The following is a 19212-nucleotide window of genomic DNA, read 5'->3' on the forward strand; positions in this document are numbered from 1 at the left end:
ACTTATAGAAATAAATAGATTATTCTCTTAATAGCACTATCTCATCACAAGTAACACAATATAAAATAAAAAAAATATATTATAAGCATGTAAATATTCCCAATTAATATGAATATATGCTCCAAGCTTATAAACTTTGGGTGTCACTTTAATCACACATTTAATAAGAAAGACAAAAAAAGAATGCAATGAGTATTTTTTGGTACAATTTTGTTTTATCTTAATAAATGTAGTGTGATAATGGAGGAACAAAAAGTAACATTCGAATCTATAACATTAAATGAGCAAAGAGGCCAAGTGAATCTTAAATGTTGGAACTTTAGGAAAGAGGTGGTGGCAAATAATTAATGAAGGCCAAATTAATACACAATATAAATGCAACAAGGAATGCATAGGGACAGAATGTCACATACATTTTTGAATGTACTTTCTCTCCAGCCTATTGCATGTAAGAGTTTTTCTATGCATTAAATATATCTAAACAAAATGACCAGATTCATTGTAGGCCACCATATGTGCAAAGAAATGTGATTTCAACCTACGAACCAACGCTCGGGGAGGAGAGTACCTACCGATCTGACTAATGTATGGCGGTAAAAATGTCTGATATTGAAGCACATACAATATCCAAATTTGAATATTTGATGGCACTACCTCATGAATATGTTATAAACCCACTGCTTCTTTGAAAAAGCCTATTTTAGGTTGTTCTTCTTAGGCTTCGTTTGGGATTGCGAGGAGATTGCATTATGTGCGGTGAAAAAATACGATAGAAAAATACTTTATTTGTTTTCGTACGTAATATTGTGTTCTGCATATCACGAAGAGTCGGTTACGATATATTTTATGCGATCACACTGGAGAATACAGAAGTATATCCTTATATACTTTTATCCCAGCTCCATTTTATCTAATGGTGTCAGATGAGTCTCAATACCAAACTAAGCCTTAATGGAACTTCATTGTGGATCTTCCCCTTTTGGGCTTTAAAAGTTGATTTTGAGATATTTTGCTACTTGGGCCTCCATTTTTCATTTTTTTTAAAAAAATTTTCCCTTCATACCAAGCATGTAAAAACTGTTAAAACTTTTACGCCAAAATTTTCTTTTCAATCTACTTTCCTTGAATACTACTTTTATGAGAACCTCACATTTGATTGTAGTTGGCTTATATCTCCACATGTACATAAAACAGAGTATAAAATACACTCAAATTTTCGAAGTTCATAATAATTTTACAAAATGTATCCCAATCTTAGGATTTGTCAAGTAGAAGCAAACCAGCTAAGTTAATAAGCAGCAACATTTGAGATCCCACAAATCCAATAGGCTAAGATAAAATTATTCACTAAAACAATATGAGAACACATTAATTAATTGTTGGAGAATTGGTCAAGAACTTTGCTAAAACATATTAGGCTTTAAAGTTCAGATGTTTACTAGTCAAAAACTAACACCAACTTCAAATAAAACGCAAACTTGGTTTCAATTTGGCAACAGTACTTCAGAATAAAAGTCAGACTATATATTGGGCCCATTTAGTTTAGATTGTGAAAAAAATGAATTCTGCAGAATTAATTTTGATTTGAAGAATTGATTTTGGTTTAAAGCTGTTGAGCGTTTGACGGAGTTTAGATGAAAAGTGATTTTTTTGAAGTAATTTTGTAAAACTGTTTAGCAAAATTTTTTGGCTGTTTGCAAATAATTAAATTTTTTTTTTTTTGCCTAATTTTATTTTAAAATAATTTAACATTTGAATTTAAAGTTTAAATTTTAAATTTTAAATTTACACAAAAATTTGAAATTTTGGATTTTAATTAAAAATATAAATTAGATATTAAAAAAATTTAAATATTAAAATTTAAAATTTAAAATTATAAATTTAAATTGAATATTTAAAATTTAAAACTTAAAATATAAAATTTTAATTTTAATTTTATCTTAAATTTAAAATTTAAAATTTTAAAATTTAAAATTTGAGATTTGAAATTTAAATTCGAAATTTAATATCTAAATTTAAAATTTAAAATTTTAAAATTTAGATATAAAATTTTAAGTTGAAAATTAAAATTTGAATTTAAATTTAAAATTTAAGTTTAAAATCAGAATCATATTTTAAGAAGCAGGTTTTAGCTGCTTCTAATCTTGGGTTCTCGAAAATTAAAAAGCTGATTCTAAAAATCAAAATTAGATTTTGAAATCGAGATTCCCAAACACTTTATTGAGCCAAAAGTTATTTTTAGACTCAAAAATCACTTTTCAAAAGATAGGCCAAACACACGCACTATGCGAGACTTTCCAAACTTTTGTTAGCTTATCCCTCGCTGCATAAGCACCCGCAGAGTGTTGTAATTGAACAAACATAAACTAAATTAGATGTACTATAATAATTGTATATCTTTTATATAGGACTATTAATTTGAATATAAAGATAAAAACAACTTACACAGTTTCGCACCGACCGTCCCTAGCACAAGCGGCAAAGGGCTTGATGGTTGGTACTCGAGGTCCCAAGTTCGAATTTTAGTTGATTCACATTTCTAGCTAATTAAGTTTATTTCTAAATAAAATGAAATAAATAAAACGGGCGATCAAGGTGTTTATGTTCTTAATTTCTTACGTAAGTCGCTGCCGATAAGTTTTTTTTTACTCTTTTAGATATATTCTTTTTCAACCATTTGTGTAACCAGTTCCAACTCTACACTTGCTGATAAATTCATTAGCAATGTAGTATCATCATTAATGATTATATATATGGGATAATTTTGATACATTGCTCTCATAAATGTAGATAGTAACCAAATGTATGTATGAACCTTCATTCCCGTATGAAACAATACCGTGAGCAAAAACCGTAGTGTGACTATGTTGGTTTAGTCCCAAAATATGGAACGAATCCAAATCAGGTGTATTAATTGATCAGAAAGAATTCGATCAGAAAGAATTCGATTGGCTTGGGACGAGGCGCGGGGCGTGGGATAGAGTATAGAGTTATGTTGGTAGTCTGTGTACGTTGTCTTTTCGGATTAGTCTGTGAATTCCCGTTATGTTACTTTTTCTTCCGTTTCGGGGTTTTTGTACCCTGTAGGAGACCATAGTTGTCTCCATCATGTTTGCTAAATTCATATCCCTATTGAATGAAGCGGGTAGCTTGCTACATTTTTCTCAAAAAAAAAAAAAAAAANTCATTATTTATAAAAAAAAAAAAAAGAATTCGATTGAGCCGATCGACCCCTTCTCAATCGATCGCCTAATCACGTCATCGAGGATCACTCAAGGAGCCGAATCGCATGTCAAAGATACTTTTGACTCGGTCAGCAATTGGATGACTTGGTCAACAAAATGCAAAATGTATTCAATGTAGTATTCTAGACATATAATGGTTGTTTTAAATGAATAAATCAAAGAATCTCTAATGCTACACTAACTTTTTTTGATTTCCAAATGCATAATTGAGTTTACATGGTGCATGAATGCATGGATGAACAGGTGTAGTTTTTAAGTAAGGAGTAAAATTGGTTTAAAGCTGCTTAGAAACAACTAATGCAAAGTGTATATATATTCACTAATTAATTAACCAAAATCAACCAAAAAAGATTGTTCAAAGCTATTAATTAATTACTCTTTTCATTGTATCCTCTGGTGCTTGTAAACTGTAAACATGCATCTTAATTAGTTTACTTTCCCCTCACATTCAATCTCCCCCAAAAAAATCAAAAATAAAACCCAAAAAGGAAAGTAAAAAAAAAAAAGAGAGTTGTGGCTATAGTAGTAGTAGTAGTAGTACTATTGCATGCACTATTAGCTAGTGTCCAAGCTTCAGATTGAGTCTCCTGAGCCAAACTGAATGCAAGATCATGTTAAACACATCAAACCTCTTTGGAGGGTGGTTGAACACGAAATGCCGTTTCACTGCCCTCACCCCTTCCCTCAAACTCTCCACCTCCGCCGCCGGAATCTGCTCCAACACCTCCCTCAGCCGCGGGATGTCGCCCACCGCCACCGACACCGAGAATGCCTCCCACCGCAGCACGTCCGCGAACGGCAGCGCGTACCCCTCGGAGATCACCACCGGCACGCACTCTGCATAGATCGCCTCGACAATCCTCGGGCTCGCCACCTGTTTTAGATAAAATGATTAAAACACTGTTCTCTAACGGCTTAAACTTTTATAGTAACTATCGTTTAGCATAAATAGCTAGCATAGTGGTTAGGGGTGAAAACGGTCGAATATGTTCGGATATTTGACGAAACCATATTCGTATCCATCTTTTTTTCAGATGCGAATGCGGATGTGGATACGCATCAGATGCTAAATTTTTATTACTATATTCGCTGAAAACGGATTCGAATGCAGTGTACCTCGTGACCACTGGGGCAGAGGCAGAAGCGCGAGTGCAGCATAAAATGATAGTAGTCGAGTCCCTTTGGGAGATACTCGTAGACGGGGAGGCGGTCGGGGTCGCGGCCCTTCCAGTGTTGGAGGAGGAGAGGGCGGATGGGGCCGTGGAGGCCGCCTGCGAAGAATGCGAGGAAGCGGCGGGCGGGGAGGTCGGGAGGCGGGGAGAGGAGCTGGTGTGGGATGTCGCCCGTCAGGAGGTTGATCTCTGGGATGCTGACATCCTTTGCTGGCTGAAAGCCTTCCGTGGTGTTGGCGTTACAGAGAGCCCGAATGGAGTTGGTGTAGAGCTCCGGATGGCCTCTCGAAGCATGGGGGCCCTATAAAATTATACCAAAAAATCAAGGTGTTATATGGCTTGTGACAAAGAGATGTAGAACTTAGAGATTCACGGCCCATGTTTAGTATATATATTAAAAACAACGTTATCTGAAAATTTGAACTTCTCGAAAAATAACAGTTGCTTCATATTTTTTAACTTGATACTGAATTTAACATATTGTTTGACCTAACCTAAACTTTAGTAGAACTTAGATTGACACAATTATAATTCAATGGTAAATTAAGTTTAATATGAATAAAAATAGATTGTATTAACTGTATCTTCAACTATAACAATGCTAAGAATATATGCTACCTAGACGACATACACTGTACTTTGAAGTTTTTACCAAAAAAAAATGACATTGATCAAAACTGTTTGGACAAAAAACTGAAAGGGTAAATTACTCTTTCAGTCCTCAAACTATGAGTAATGTGATATTTTGATTTCTAAACTTTAATTTATTCTAATTTTTTATTCGAATTTTCTAATTGTTACATTCAAGTCACACAATTCAATTATAATAGTTCCGCATCACTTCGATTTGCATCAACAATTGTCAATATTTAGCCACCTAAATTGGGTTGTGGAACTTGATTACAACAACTCAAAAATTAAATTTGAGCCAGAAATTATAAAATATTAAAGTTTGAGAACCATAATGTCAGCCGTTATAGTTTGAAGAAATTGAGCTCATGAATAGCCGGTACACAATGGTAATAAAAAAAAATTCGCTAGCATTTTCTATCCCTACTAAAATTACTAATATCTACTCTTTTACTATTTTTCATTTTAGTCACCCTTAAGCAAATTTATTAAGAGTATCTACTCTATTTAATTATTTTATAAAATGTTCAATTACTGTAGAATAACACAAAAAAAAAACTTTGCAAAAATTTTAGTAATTTTGTTTGAATTTTAGGTATCTATTTCAAAATTTGCTACAGTGAAGTTTGTATTTATGCTTCTGTGGATCATAGGCGCTAACTAACTTTACCAATAAAAAGAGCGCACCAATTATACTAAAGAGCTCAACCACACAGCAGTTATAAATTTTGACCTTACTTAAAACATCTGAATGATAGGTCTATTTTTGAACCGCAATCCCACTCAACTCACTATTCTTCTAGGCCTATTATTATAGAATAGCAAGTGGAACCTGCACGTTGTAGCCAATAATAAATAGCCAACAGCTTGTAGTATTTATATACGTACCCAATCGTGGCAGGAGAGCATGAAGTGGTCGGCGCCGCCGGTGCGGTTCCAGAAGGGGTGCTTGGAGGCGACGACGTCGACGTAGTCCGCGACGAAGCGCTGAAGCGGGCGGTGGTCGTATGAGAGGGGGAGGTAGATGAACTGGACCATCTCGGTGACGCTGAAGGGGAGGAAGAAGGCGTGGGCTCGACGTGGGTCCCACGTCCGGACTCCGGTTGCCGACTGCTGCGTCATCGACTCCAGCGTCTCGATGAACCGACCCTCGGTCGTGTAGATGTTCTTGCAAGGGCCGTGGTGCGCCAGCGGGGGCTCGCCCTCCTCATACACGAAAACTTTGAACCGATTCTCCATCTCTGCGTAACTCCTATACCACAACTCTCAGACCGATTATTATTGACAAATAGATTCATTAAAATTATACTTTTAGGCTTTAATAAATAAATTCTACTGAATGAAGTAAATAAAGAAAAGTAACTAGGAAATGTACTAAGGAGAGAGTTCTCTTGAAAGAATTGAATAAAACCAGCTGAGAGTTGGATGAGACAGGATGAAATACAAGTGAACCAACCAACAGAAACTGGACATAGGAGACTAATGACCTAAGCTATAATACTCGCACAAGCTATAATACTCGCACAAACGGAAACGAAAATGGCGAATACTAAATAATCAAATCACAAGTAGAAATAAAAGAGAACATACAAATTTACATGAAAAATTTTTTGTAGGAAAAAATCATAGGTAAGGAAAGAGAGAACTTCACTATAAAAAAAAAAGGAATACAATGTTCGAGTACAACCAACCACAATCTGTCACCTCTAGGGCAAAAAACGAGAAGAGGAAAATTCTTAATTGGTTTCGGATCTGATCCGATCCCTCTGTTACCCACCACAGATAATTATTTTTTCCTCCACAACTTATTTTTCTAATTGGTCGCACCGCGAAACTATCGACGAGTCGAAATTCCGAACTAAAGTCGATTATCAATTTTGAGTCACATCTAACAAAAATGTTCAAATAGGATCCAAAAATTTTAGCTACAGTAGAGAATCTCTCGCATTATACGCGCACCGCAATTGTAATTTGTATCCACTATAAAATTAATATTCTTAACAAAATAAATCCACCAACCTTTTTTTTATTTGATTTACAAACCTCAGATATAAATATTTTTTATTTGAGTTAGGAATTTGGCACAATTAGCCACTCTAATTGACTACTCACAATTTATTAGCATTTCTCTATTTTTTATTTGGGTAAATTGCATATTGGTTCTCAAACTATGATATCAGCGACACTTTGGTTCTCAAATTTTAATTTTCTATAATTTCTGGCTCAAATTTTTAGAATTATTGTAATAAAGTATTACCCAATTTATTTGATTAAATATTGATATATCATTAATATAGAAATAATACAGTAATATTGTGATTGATGATGCATCAGTAATTAAGATGCTACATCACTTTTATATAAGAGCAAACTTGCAATTTGTTCTTTTTTATTTTGTTTTTAAACTATCTAGCATATTGATAAAGGGGTCTGATCCCGCAGTAATTATCAATAAATTCATGCTCAAATTAATAAGGGCATTCAAAGCACCTATGATACTAATTAATCAAACAATTAATTTATTGTTTACAAGCACTTACATCAACAACAGTAGCATTAATTTTTGTACTCACTAGGCCCTACTTTTGCCAACTAATAGTATTTAGGCTTTAATCTCAGGAAAATAATATCACCATCACTACTTAATATTATGAGCAAGTGTCACAGACATTTTAATTATAATGTTTTAAAAAGAACAACAATACATAAATCTGACTTATTAACTACACCTGTGATACTTTAAACATCTTTACTAAGTAGGATGCATGCAGCAATTAATGACTTCTTATTATTTAAAGATTTCTCTCTAATTAAAGATATTTTACATAAGGTAAAAATGTACATAACTTATCTAAACTATATAAACTCCATTTTGAATTGACTATTAAAAAATCTTTCAAAATTTTGATATACTATTTGATCTTTCAATTTGTTTGATTTAAGCCGGTCGACGATACATTAATTTTAAAATTTGAATATGTGATTTATCTTTATAAGGTTTAGTTGTTATGCTTTATGCAATTCTCTGCAACTATAAATTCATTAAAGTAAGCATTTAGTTTAAAATTTGAAGTGGAAAGTGCCATTGACTATTTCAAATCAAACATATTGAAGGGTTAGACAGTAAAATCAAAATTTTGGGAGGTTGAATTGTCGACTCAAATGGTTAATAATTTAGATAAATTATGTACATTTTTTATCTTTACATAAGAATAATAATAATAATATCAAATTATGCATTCTTCATCTTGTACATGTAAACGAGTAAGTTTTTTTCTTTTTAGTGTGGTATTTTAGGTTGTCGGATGAAAGAACGATACATATTTCTCTCCGTTCCATACATTGAATTTTTTTGACTCATAAAATTATAGTTGACTCGGATTCATTCCATCGCTGATAAAGCGGTAGAATCGTTTTGTATTCTAATATTTATTTATTTATTTTTCATATGTTGATGATTTTTTTTTTCCTATTGGTAGAGAAAAAGCCTTGAATAGGTTACTTCCCAAGTGATCATAATAAAGCTAGTATGTGGCCAACCCAATTATGGCACAAGCAATAATTATCCAAAGAGGCAAAAATAATCACCTCGAATAAATCCTTGCCTGGACCTAGTTCGCCACGTCATCCGTGAATCACCGAATCATCTATTATCTATAGACCGTATCAAAATATACAAAATTAAAAGAATAATATACAATTTGATTACTTAGCAATGGTATATATATTTAATTAAACATTTAATCTTTCATGGTGAAAATTGAAATATAAGCGTTGAAATTGAGAAACGTAAAATATTTATTTGACCAAACAAGTTCATGGTCCAGGGATGACGTGGTGGACCTGGTCTACGCGTACTTTTCCATGTGGCAGGGCCAACGGATTACGACTCGACGTGAAGGGCAAGCATAAGCGCAATCCGCGCACGCGAGGCACTCATTTTTTTTAAAAAAAATTTATTGTTGTTGATCATCTCAAAGTACACGTGTACGCTTCCCTTGAGAACTTCCCTTTCACATCCATTTCACCTTCCTTTTAATCATTATTAATATATATTATTATTATTATTTCCTTCTTAATAATTCCTTTTTATATTCTTCATTCCTTAAAATAATATCCTCAATAATAATAATAATAATAATAATAATAATAATAATAGTAATAGTAAATTTACTTATTAGTCAAATATAAAAGTAATCTTATTTTTATTTACTGCACCAGTTATGATAATATTTATTCTGCGAATGAAATCTTTTTTTTTATTTATATATTTCTCACTACTATTCAAAAAAATTTAACTTTATTGCCCTATTTGAAAATATCCATCTAAGTCCTAAATTTTATTTGTAAACTCTAAACATTAGGGAAATATCTTGAAGAAATTTTTACAAATGGGTGTCCTTGAAGTTTTAAACGGTATACAAGAAAAAGTATATAAAAGGATCCAATTGCCATTCTAGAATAGTAGAATGGCCTTTCATAAATTTGCCCTAATAAGTAATAATAATTAAGATTAATTTCATACAAGTCCATACAAATATAGTGAATGACAAATATATTTCTATAAAGTTCAACTTTTATATATTGTTCCCGTAAAAGTCCTGATGTTTTTAAATATGTCCATGTCGTTAGAATCCGTTAGAAAAATTTAGTTAAGCATAGATTAAATATTCAACCCCGGTTAGTTTTTGATATTTTTATCTATTTTATATTATTCAGTTATGATATTTGAAATGATATATTTATGATGGAAAAATTAAAAAAATAAACAGTTCTGTAATGATTTTTTAACGGTGGCAAACCAAAGAAATATATTTGAAAACGTCAGAATTTTTGCAGGAATAATATATGAAAATTGAATTTTATAGTAATATATTTGTCATTTACTATATTTGCAGAAATCTGTATGAAATTAATCCAAAAAGAAAACCCTTATTTTCGACCCCAATGAGGCCTAACAAATAAGCAATAAAAGTATACAAAAGGATCAAACTCCCAAACTAGAATAGTACATTGGCCTTTCATAAATTTTGCCCTAATAAATAAGCAATAATAATTATATAAATAAATTAGTAATTGAAAATGAACAGGAAATAATAAATTAGTAATTAGTAATTAGGAGACGTACTGTAAAAAGGCGGCGGGGTTTCGGTACACGTTTGGTAGGGGCACGTGTTCTCCGTGAAGGGCGGGAAACGCCGAGAACGCGTTTCCCCTCCTCCGGGAAACGGCCCTCCGTATCGCCCCGCGAGCCCTCGCCAGGTCCCTCTCTACTGCGTCTAGATCGTTTCCCCCGCTTCCGTCACCGTTTCCCCTCTCCCTCGCACTCTCATTATTCTTCTTCTTCTTCTAGAATCATAATATGTAGTGTAGTGACCAAATTAATACACATCAATAATTATTTAATTAATTATAGGTGAAAAAATGCATGGAGACCCCTCATTTATAGCAGTTTTTGAAATGGCCCCTCCACTCTTTAATCATCATTATAAATTAAATGATTGATAATTTCATTAAATTTAATTGACAGAACATCAAATTATAACTGGAATAATTTGATTCTAAAAAATTAAAGAGCATCTCGATGGAAAAAAGTTTAAAGGTAAGTGGTTTCCATACATTTTTACAAATTCTTGAGTTTTGGTAGTAAAAAAAAAAAGGGATTTTAGTTATAGGATTGCTCATCAATTATATATTTTAGCCCAAAAGACTTCAATGTGAATGGTCCCTATACTATTCTAAAATTACATCTTTGGTCCTGTACCTTCACATGCACTTTTGCGTTTGAGCTTTCACAAATTGCACATTACTTCCTAAGTAAAAGAATTTCTTTTTTTTTTCCCCATAAAATCCACTTTATTACTTAGTTCAATTTTCAATTTTACTTAAAAAAACATATATATATATACTTTTACTTGCCTACTTGTACGTAATAATGTACTTACTATCAGTATAAAATGTAATATATGTGAAAGTTCAGGAACCAAAAATACTGCTTAGATCAAAATTAAGCACAAGAACACCGTCGCGGTATCGAATACAGTGCGGGGCACTGCATCAATATCGGTGCAGCATGTACCGTGGCAGCGTCGGGGAGGACGGCACGGTAGGGTTGGTCGAGGGCGGGGCGGCGGGGGAGGGGCGACGTCGACTGCTGGGTTCGAAGGCGGCGGACGATGTCGGAGGGCACCAACGCGACCGTAAACGGCTGCGGCAGCGGCGGCGGCGGCGATCCGCAGCACGAAAATACGCGCACGACGACGACGACGACTGCAGCGGCGGCGGCGGCGATGACGAGGAGCAGGTATATCGGAAACACACGGCTCCAGTAACAAGCCATAATAATTATCTTCTAATAAGAAATACAAAGGATATAATATAACACATGTGTATGTATGTATGTGTGTGTACTGTATATATAAGTATGCGACGTCAATGTGTGTGTTTCCCTTTTCCTTTCATGCAAGGATTAGGAGATTCGATTGAGAGAGAGAGAGAGGGAATGTGTGTTGTTTGATGAGAACAAATAAAGGTAAGGGAGAAGCGAAGTAGGAAGTAAGGCATTTAATTAATTATATATATATATATATGTATATATATTTCTAATTAATTTAATATTTTGATTTTGGATTTTGATTTTAAAATTTTGTTATTTAGTTCCATAAGTGGACTCGGAGTTGACGGAATTTGCGGAAATGCTATCGGAGGATTAGCCGATTACTGTTTTCGCATACCAATCCAATTAATTATTGTTGGCTTTAATAAATAAAAGAAGTCTAGCATTATGGGTTTGGCCTCGCTGTTGGAGAAGTGGTTAGTTCGTAATTGATTTTGAATTAGAAAAATTGTGGGTGATTCACCTAGCTTCTAAAAAGTGATTTTGGATCCAAAATTAATTTTTCGCTCAATAGATCGTTCGGCAACTTTGTTTTCAAAATCTGATTCTGAATGGTAGAATCAGTTTTCTGATTTTTGAGACGCAAAATCAGAAGCAGCCAAAACCTGCTTCTTGAAATATGATTCTGATTTTGGACTCGAACTTCAAATTTTTATTTTGATTTTAGATTCAAATTTTAGTTTTAAAATTTAAATTTATGTTTGAATTTTTAAATTTCGAAATTTAACTTTCAAAATTAAAATTTTAAATTTAGATATTAAATTTCGAATTTAGATTTTAAATTTTAAAATTAAAATTTTGAATTTAAGATAAATTTTAAATTTTGAAATTCTAGTAAATTTAAATTTTAAAATTTATATTTTAAATTAAAATATCAAAATATAAATTTTTGTGCAAATTTAAAAACTTAAAATTTAAAATTTAATATTTAAAATTTTATTTAAATCCAATTATAAATTTTTTAAAATAGAATTTAATAAAAAAATTTATTATATGTCAACATCATAGTATTTTTACCAAACAGCTTTATAAAATTACTTCTGAAAAATCGCTTTCCATCGAAACTCAACCAAACATTTTACAACTTTTAATCAAAATCAATTCTCCGAAGCAAATCAATTCTACATAAATCACTTTTCCACAATTTAGACCAAATGGTTTATTAATTAATTTTGGTTAAAAGCTGTAAAGCGTTCGCTTAAGTTTAGATAAAAAAAAAAGTTTTTCTAAAGTAATTTTGTAAAACTGTTCGGTAAAAATTTTTTACTGTTTGCAAATAATAAAATTTTTTTATTAAATTCTATTATATAATAATTCAAAATTTAAATCTTTAAATTTAAAATTTAAATTTAAAAATTTTTATCACAATTTAAAATTTGATATTTAAATTTGAAATCTAAATTTAAAATTCTAAAATTAAACATTTGATATTTTGAATTTAAAATCTAAAATCTAAAATTGAAAAAAAAATTAAATTTAAATTTTTAAAATTTAAATTTTAATAGTTAAATTATAAATTTAAAATTTCATTTTAAATTTTAAATTTAAAATTTCATTTTAAATTTTAAATTTAAAATTTTGAAAGCAGGGCCTATAACTGTAAACCTATTAATTGCGACCCATAACTGTAAAGAAATATAACCAAACGGCTCAATGCAATCTTTGGCCCAGTGAAACACGTTATATAGATGATTAAAATCTAATACATTTAAAGAAGAAGAAAGTCTACTGTATCACACTTACACTACATCATCAATAATCAGTCAATTATATATAATTTTTTTGAAAGAAAAGTATAATAAAAATATTTTTTTAGTAACCATAATAGAATGAGAGAACCTAAGGAAATAATCTCATTAATTGGAGATTCCACGTCAGCAATATAATTAGCGTATTTTAGATTTTTTTCCGTAATTAAGGGACCTTCACTACAATCATTCAATCATGATTATAAGTATCACAACCCTCAGAATCCAGTATGCACTTAGGAACCTGCTTGATTCATTTTAGCATAGTAAACATATAGTAATTATGATTATATAAATCCTATTTGATTGGATATAGTTAAAAAGGCTATAACTATAAATAATTTGTTCGTCTAATGTGATGGAAAAGAAAATTTATAAAATTTTATCATTTTACATATGAAATAGTGAACTTGACCCTCATATAGAAAAAAAAAAAGAAAGAAAATTTTCTATTAAAAAAATTATTAGAAAGGTAAGCTTATTTTTGGTTTAAGATTGCTCTCTCCAACTACTGCACTTAGAACTGCGATCAATTTGCGTGTAGACTTTTTGTCCAATTGCAACTACAACAATTGATTTTGTTGTTACATTTTATTATTAAATGTGAATTTTAAGTTTTATAACCCTTGCATGAAGATTGATGCATTCACTTAACTTGCATTCAATGCGAATTGTGATAACCTCACATTCGTAATGAGGTGCAAGTTACATCTCGCATTCATCGTGAAACCTATGCATACTCACACCAAATTGTGAAACCTTTTAGCTATTTAATACTTTTGTAACCTNTGTTGTTACATTTTATTATTAAATGTGAATTTTAAGTTTTATAACCCTTGCATGATGATGCATTCACTTAACTTGCATTCAATGCGAATTGTGATAACCTCACATTCGTAATAAGGTGCAAGTTACATCTCGCATTCATCGTGAAACCTATGCATACTCACACCAAATTGTGAAACTAACCTTTTATCTATTTAATACTTTTGTAACCTATACTTTTGAAACCTATATAAAGAGGCTTCTCTTTTCACTTTACCAGAACAAAAAACAAAGACAACAAAGCTATTTCTATTCTACTTGAGAGAGAGAAGGTTAAAGAAAGGTGTTTCTTTTGGTGGAGCTTTGGGCTCATCTACTTGTGCAGAGTTGGTGAAGCCACACGACGAGGGTCGAGCCGTTGTATCCTGGAGGGGACAAGTCGATGCTTTGCTGCATCGGTTCAAAGGCTTTGCCAACCGCAGAGGACTTGAATCTCCTTAAAGAGAGCGAGATATCCGTGCCTCGACTTGATCGACTCGTTGATACTTTTTTAAATTATTTTGTAGCTAACCTCTATTTTTTGAATATTTACACCAACAGATTTCAAATACATCAAATTAAGAACTGAATTTGGATTAGCAATCAATTACTACTACAGTATAGTTACAACTACGTGCAACAAAGCAGATAGATTCACCTATAAAAGGAAAATTTGCCTTTGGAATCAAATGTACAATCCACAACCATGCATTTAAAGAAAGTAGAGAGAACCATCACTACAAAATCATTCACTCACTAACTTATTTGAGTACTATTTCACACTCAAAACTTCAACTAAACCTAGTAAAACATTCTCCAAGCATGCAGATCAGTAGGGCAACCTAACATTCAACCTCCTCAGCCATATAGAGTGCAGAATCATGTGGAACACATCGTATCTCTTCGCCGGCCGATGCAGCACGAAATGCCGCTGCACCTGCAGCACTCTCTTCTGCAGCATCCGATACCTGCGCTCCGAGATCCCCTTCAGTATGCTCTTGATCTCCGGTATCCTCTCGACCGGTATCTCTACCGAAAACTTGCTCCAGTCCAGGACGTCGGCGAACGGAGGGGGGTAGTTCACGGATACGATCACGGGGACGCACCCTGCGAATATTGACTCCACGATCCTCGGGCTCGCGACTTCGTAGCCGCTGGGGCACAAGCAGAACTTGGCCTTGGCCATGAAGTCGTCGTAGTTCCGGCCTTTCGGCAGGTACTCGTAGACGACGACCTCCTCGTCTTTCTCCCGCCAGTGGCGCAGGAGGAGCTCCCGGATGTAGCCGTGGGATCCGCCGGCGAAGAACGCGAGGATCGTGCGGTCGTCGGGCGCGCGGCGGTCGCGGGGCGGGGGCCGGGAGAGGCGGCCGTCGGGGAGGTGCACCTCGGGGAGCGTCACGTCCGTCCCGAGCTTGAAGCCCTCGGAGGTGTTCGCGTTGCAGATCACACGGATCGAGTTCTTGTAGAGCTCCGGATTGGCGTGCGAGAGGTGCGGAGCCTGAAAATAAAAATTTTGAATGAAGTGCCTATTTAGTTCAACTTTTGCGTGCAAAATCTAAAAATAGTAGAATCTCTAATTTAAAATTTTTTACATTTCAACTACTGTACAAAGCTACTTTACCAAGAAATTAAATCCATGTTGAAAAATTTTCAATCGATCAATAGTCAGTACGTTTATAAAAATTTTGAACAAGACCAGCAAACCGTCAAAATAAAGTCATTCAAAAAAGCACTAGTAACTTTTTTTAATTACTAGATACCCAGTCATGACACGAAACCATGAAATGGTCAGCTCCGCGGCTCCTATTCCAGTAAGGGTACTTCTCCGCAACGACGTCAATATAGTCGGCGATCAGGCGCCGCAGCGGGCCCCAGTAGTCGGCGACGTTCGGCCTGTACACGTATCCGACGATGTTGACGACACTGAAGGGGAGGAAGAAGGCGTCCGCCTCTTCAGGTCGGTGAGCGACGAAGGGGTTCAGCCGGTCCTCCATCTCGCTGATGAAGTGCCCTTCGATGGCGTAGATGTTAGCGCCGGGCCCGCCGTGGACGATCGGCGGCTCGCCTTCCTTGTATGTCCAGATCTTGAACCTCTTCTCCATCTCTATGTAGCTCCTGAGTTGTTTTAGTAGTACATGTATGTCTATGTAAGAGCATAGTTGCAGTTAACAACGAAGAAACAGTACAAAGGGCTACAAGTGTACGTAGAGGAGTGAGCACTCTTCATGTCCTTAGTACAATCTAAATAGAATTTAACAGAATTTAGATGAAAAGAACTCAGTTAAATTTACTTAGAAATAAAAATTGTTTACAGGGATTAACTATGACTTAAAGTTACTTTTTTAATAATAAAATTTGTAAGTTTATTAGGCTGTAGATGTATTCTTAGAAACGACAATAGAGTGCGGGAGGAATGTGACACCCAACTTTTCAAGAAAGTCACTCATCTTAGAATTACTCTAACTGTAGCATATATTCTAGAACTATTTTAATTCTATCACGCTTAACTCTCTTAATCTCTTGAATTTAACCACTGTCTAAAATACTGTAACCGGATTATGAGGTTTACACCTATTTATTTTATATACTAGAATATTTCAAATTCTAAGAGTGTCACAAGGGATGGGAGCCCTTACCCGTCCCCATTCCCATAGGACTTAAAATCCGTCCCAACGACGGAAAGGTTACCCATCCCTATCCCCATGGATCCCCATTTTTTCGAGAAACCTGTGAATTTTTTAAATATATACTAAAATATACTTTTCTCTAAAATTTAATTTAATTAAATTAATTTAAATTTTATAATTTTAATTTTTATTTATTGTTAAATTATTAAGTATGATACATCAAATTACTAAAAATATGTAATATTATTTAACCAATATATTGTATAAACAACTAAACATGTTTAGAATATTTGATTGAATTAAAAATATGGACATAAAAAATAAGCGCTCTATATTTATAAATAAAATAAATTTAAAATTATATAATTATATATTAAATTTTTTGTGAGCACCAGGGATAAGATACCCTCAAAGACTCAATAGTTGACTTCAAAATTTTGTGAATTGGATAATAGTGTTTATAGTATAAAAAATCCCACCAAATTTTTCGGAATGTTTTAAATTTTTATTAGCTTAATTTATGGCCAAATTATAAAAACCTCCCTTACAATTTAGCGCTCGTCTACTTTTATATAAGAAATTACATCAATTATCCCCTACATTTTTTTTATTATCTCAAATAGATCCAGTTATTTAAGATAATTATTGAACTCAACTATAAAATTTTATAAAAATAAATTTACAGATATAGTCATCTATACATAATGCAACAGAATGATATATGTTATTAATTTTAATAGTATTAACAAAATAGGAGATCCCCTTTATTTAATTTTTTATATATTTTTTGTTGAGATGTTGAGTAATGTGATATAACCACCTCTTTTTAGTAAAATTTTATAGTCTAATTTATCAATTTTTTAATTTTTTTGATCTATTTGAGATCATGATAAAGTATAGGCGGGTAATTAATGTAATTTTTAATGCAGAGGGTATATAATTGAGAATTGGATTAAAGTGTAAGGGACTTTTTATAACAAACAATATTTTTAGAAAAACTAAAATTCTAACTCTGTAAAATTTGGGAATTAGAGCTCCCAGGGTGTACATTGTTAATTTACTGTTTTTTTTTTTTTTTTTTGGTTAATAATCTACGAATGTTATCCGAATTAAATATGTTGCATTTTGAAAGCGCATCTAAAATTTACAAATACTAATTTTTCTACTATGACCTAATCTGGGTTTAACAGTAATTTTTTGACTTTTTTATTGAATATTTTGTAATATGATAGAGTACTATATTGCTATTTGACGAAATATCTACAAGTATTTCACAAAAACTAGTAAAAATCTTTGACAAAATGTTTTGAAATTTTTTATAATTCCAACAAAATGTAAGGTTGAGCAATGAAGTAAATTTTAAAATTAATAGGAGAAAGTTGAATACATTTTTAAATTTAAATATATTTGAATACGATAACTCAGAAAAAGTATATTTTTCAAAAACCAATTCTATGTATTTCAATCATATTCATATTTGTGTAGTTGGCTAAGAAATTAATGATCGGTACTCGATATTTCAAGTTCAAAGCTAACCTTTTGCTTCACATTTCTATCAAACTTCCTGAGAAACGAACGAAGCAGAAAGCTTGTCAGTTGCTACCTTTCTCTTTTTTAAAAAAAAAAAAATCTATGTAATTTGATATACCAAAAGAAGGATAAATGATAACTTTAATTTTTAAAAGAATTTTAGAAGCAAATAAAAGTTGTTTTCAAGTTTTTATATTTTTATTGCTAAACAACTATTTCAAATGTAAGAATTGCAAGTAATCTACTGTCCATTTCTATAATTTTTATGTAGAAATTATATTAAAAAAATAAAGAAAAAAATATACGGACTTATTTGTACTATTGAACATGATGAGTTGGCGACCTAGCATTTCAAATTTTTGATTTTATAATCCGACCTTTCAATTTTTTTGATTTCAGTCTATGGACGGCACTTTGACTTCAAATAATGAATCCGTTAATATACTTCATGCAATTTTCACAGCTAGATATAAATCATTGAAGTAAGTAATTAGCTTTAAATTTGACGGTCAGTGTATTGTTGATTGACTCAAATCAAATATGTTAACAGATTAGATAGTAAAGTTAAAACTTGGAAAAGTCAGACAGCCGACACAAAATGATTTATAGTTCAGATAAGTTGTATACTTTTTAGAAGAAAAAAAAAAAACGACACCAAGTAACAAGCTTGGAGTTTACAAGTGAAGGGATGATCTTAACTGATGAAATGCATATGCATTGCGGTAGACGGCCCCCCTGGGGATGAAATCCTCCTGCTTGCTCGACGAGAAGTTGCGCGACGCCACCGCCCGCAGCACCGCCGCCCTCGCCCGCGCCAGCCCCTCCTCGATCACCCCTACCTTCGCCTTCACCTACATATATGCCCATAAAAAAAAAAAAAAGAAAAAAAAACATAAGTAATTGCGCAATCCAACATGTTTTGAATACTACCGACCGTCCCTAGAGCAAGTGACAAAGGGTTTGGTGGTTGGTATTTGAGACGCAAGTTCGAATCCTAGTTGATTCACATTTTCAGCTAAGTTTATTTCTAAATGAAATAAACGAAACGGATGCCGTGCT

General features: G+C 32.8%; 2 protein-coding genes across 2 annotated transcripts; both read right to left on the minus strand.

Annotated features, from left to right (window-relative positions):
- On the minus strand, positions 3765-11524 carry LOC109725975 (probable glycosyltransferase At5g25310). Its single transcript, XM_020255387.1, has 5 exons — positions 11127-11524; positions 10176-10396; positions 5936-6299; positions 4362-4718; positions 3765-4119 (listed from the first exon to the last, which is right to left on the minus strand). The coding sequence occupies exons 1-5, from the start codon at positions 11385-11387 to the stop codon at positions 3805-3807; spliced, it is 1518 nt and encodes a 505-aa protein (XP_020110976.1). The 5' UTR covers positions 11388-11524; the 3' UTR covers positions 3765-3804.
- Positions 14826-16111, minus strand: LOC109726060 (probable glycosyltransferase At5g20260). The gene is made up of 2 exons (XM_020255490.1): positions 15757-16111; positions 14826-15494 (listed from the first exon to the last, which is right to left on the minus strand). Exons 1-2 carry the CDS (start codon positions 16096-16098, stop codon positions 14826-14828), a joined length of 1011 nt encoding a protein of 336 aa, XP_020111079.1. The 5' UTR covers positions 16099-16111.

The sequence above is a fragment of the Ananas comosus genome, linkage group 20, assembly GCF_001540865.1.
Source record: "Ananas comosus cultivar F153 linkage group 20, ASM154086v1, whole genome shotgun sequence".
NCBI classification, from domain to species: domain Eukaryota; kingdom Viridiplantae; phylum Streptophyta; class Magnoliopsida; order Poales; family Bromeliaceae; genus Ananas; species Ananas comosus.

Excerpts from the sequence above, each read along its gene's own strand:
- LOC109725975 (XM_020255387.1), bottom strand. The coding sequence starts at position 11,387 with ATGGCTTGTTACTGGAGCCGTGTGTTTCCGATATACCTGCTCCTCGTC. Across the intron at positions 6,300-10,175 it reads AACCCCGCCGCCTTTTTACA|GAGTTACGCAGAGATGGAGA; the intron begins GTACGTCTCCTA and ends GTTGTGGTATAG. Across the intron at positions 4,719-5,935 it reads TGCTCTCCTGCCACGATTGG|GGCCCCCATGCTTCGAGAGG; the intron begins GTACGTATATAA and ends ATAATTTTATAG.
- LOC109726060 (XM_020255490.1), bottom strand. The coding sequence starts at position 16,098 with ATGGAGAAGAGGTTCAAGATCTGGACATACAAGGAAGGCGAGCCGCCG. Across the intron at positions 15,495-15,756 it reads TGGTTTCGTGTCATGACTGG|GCTCCGCACCTCTCGCACGC; the intron begins GTATCTAGTAAT and ends TTTTATTTTCAG.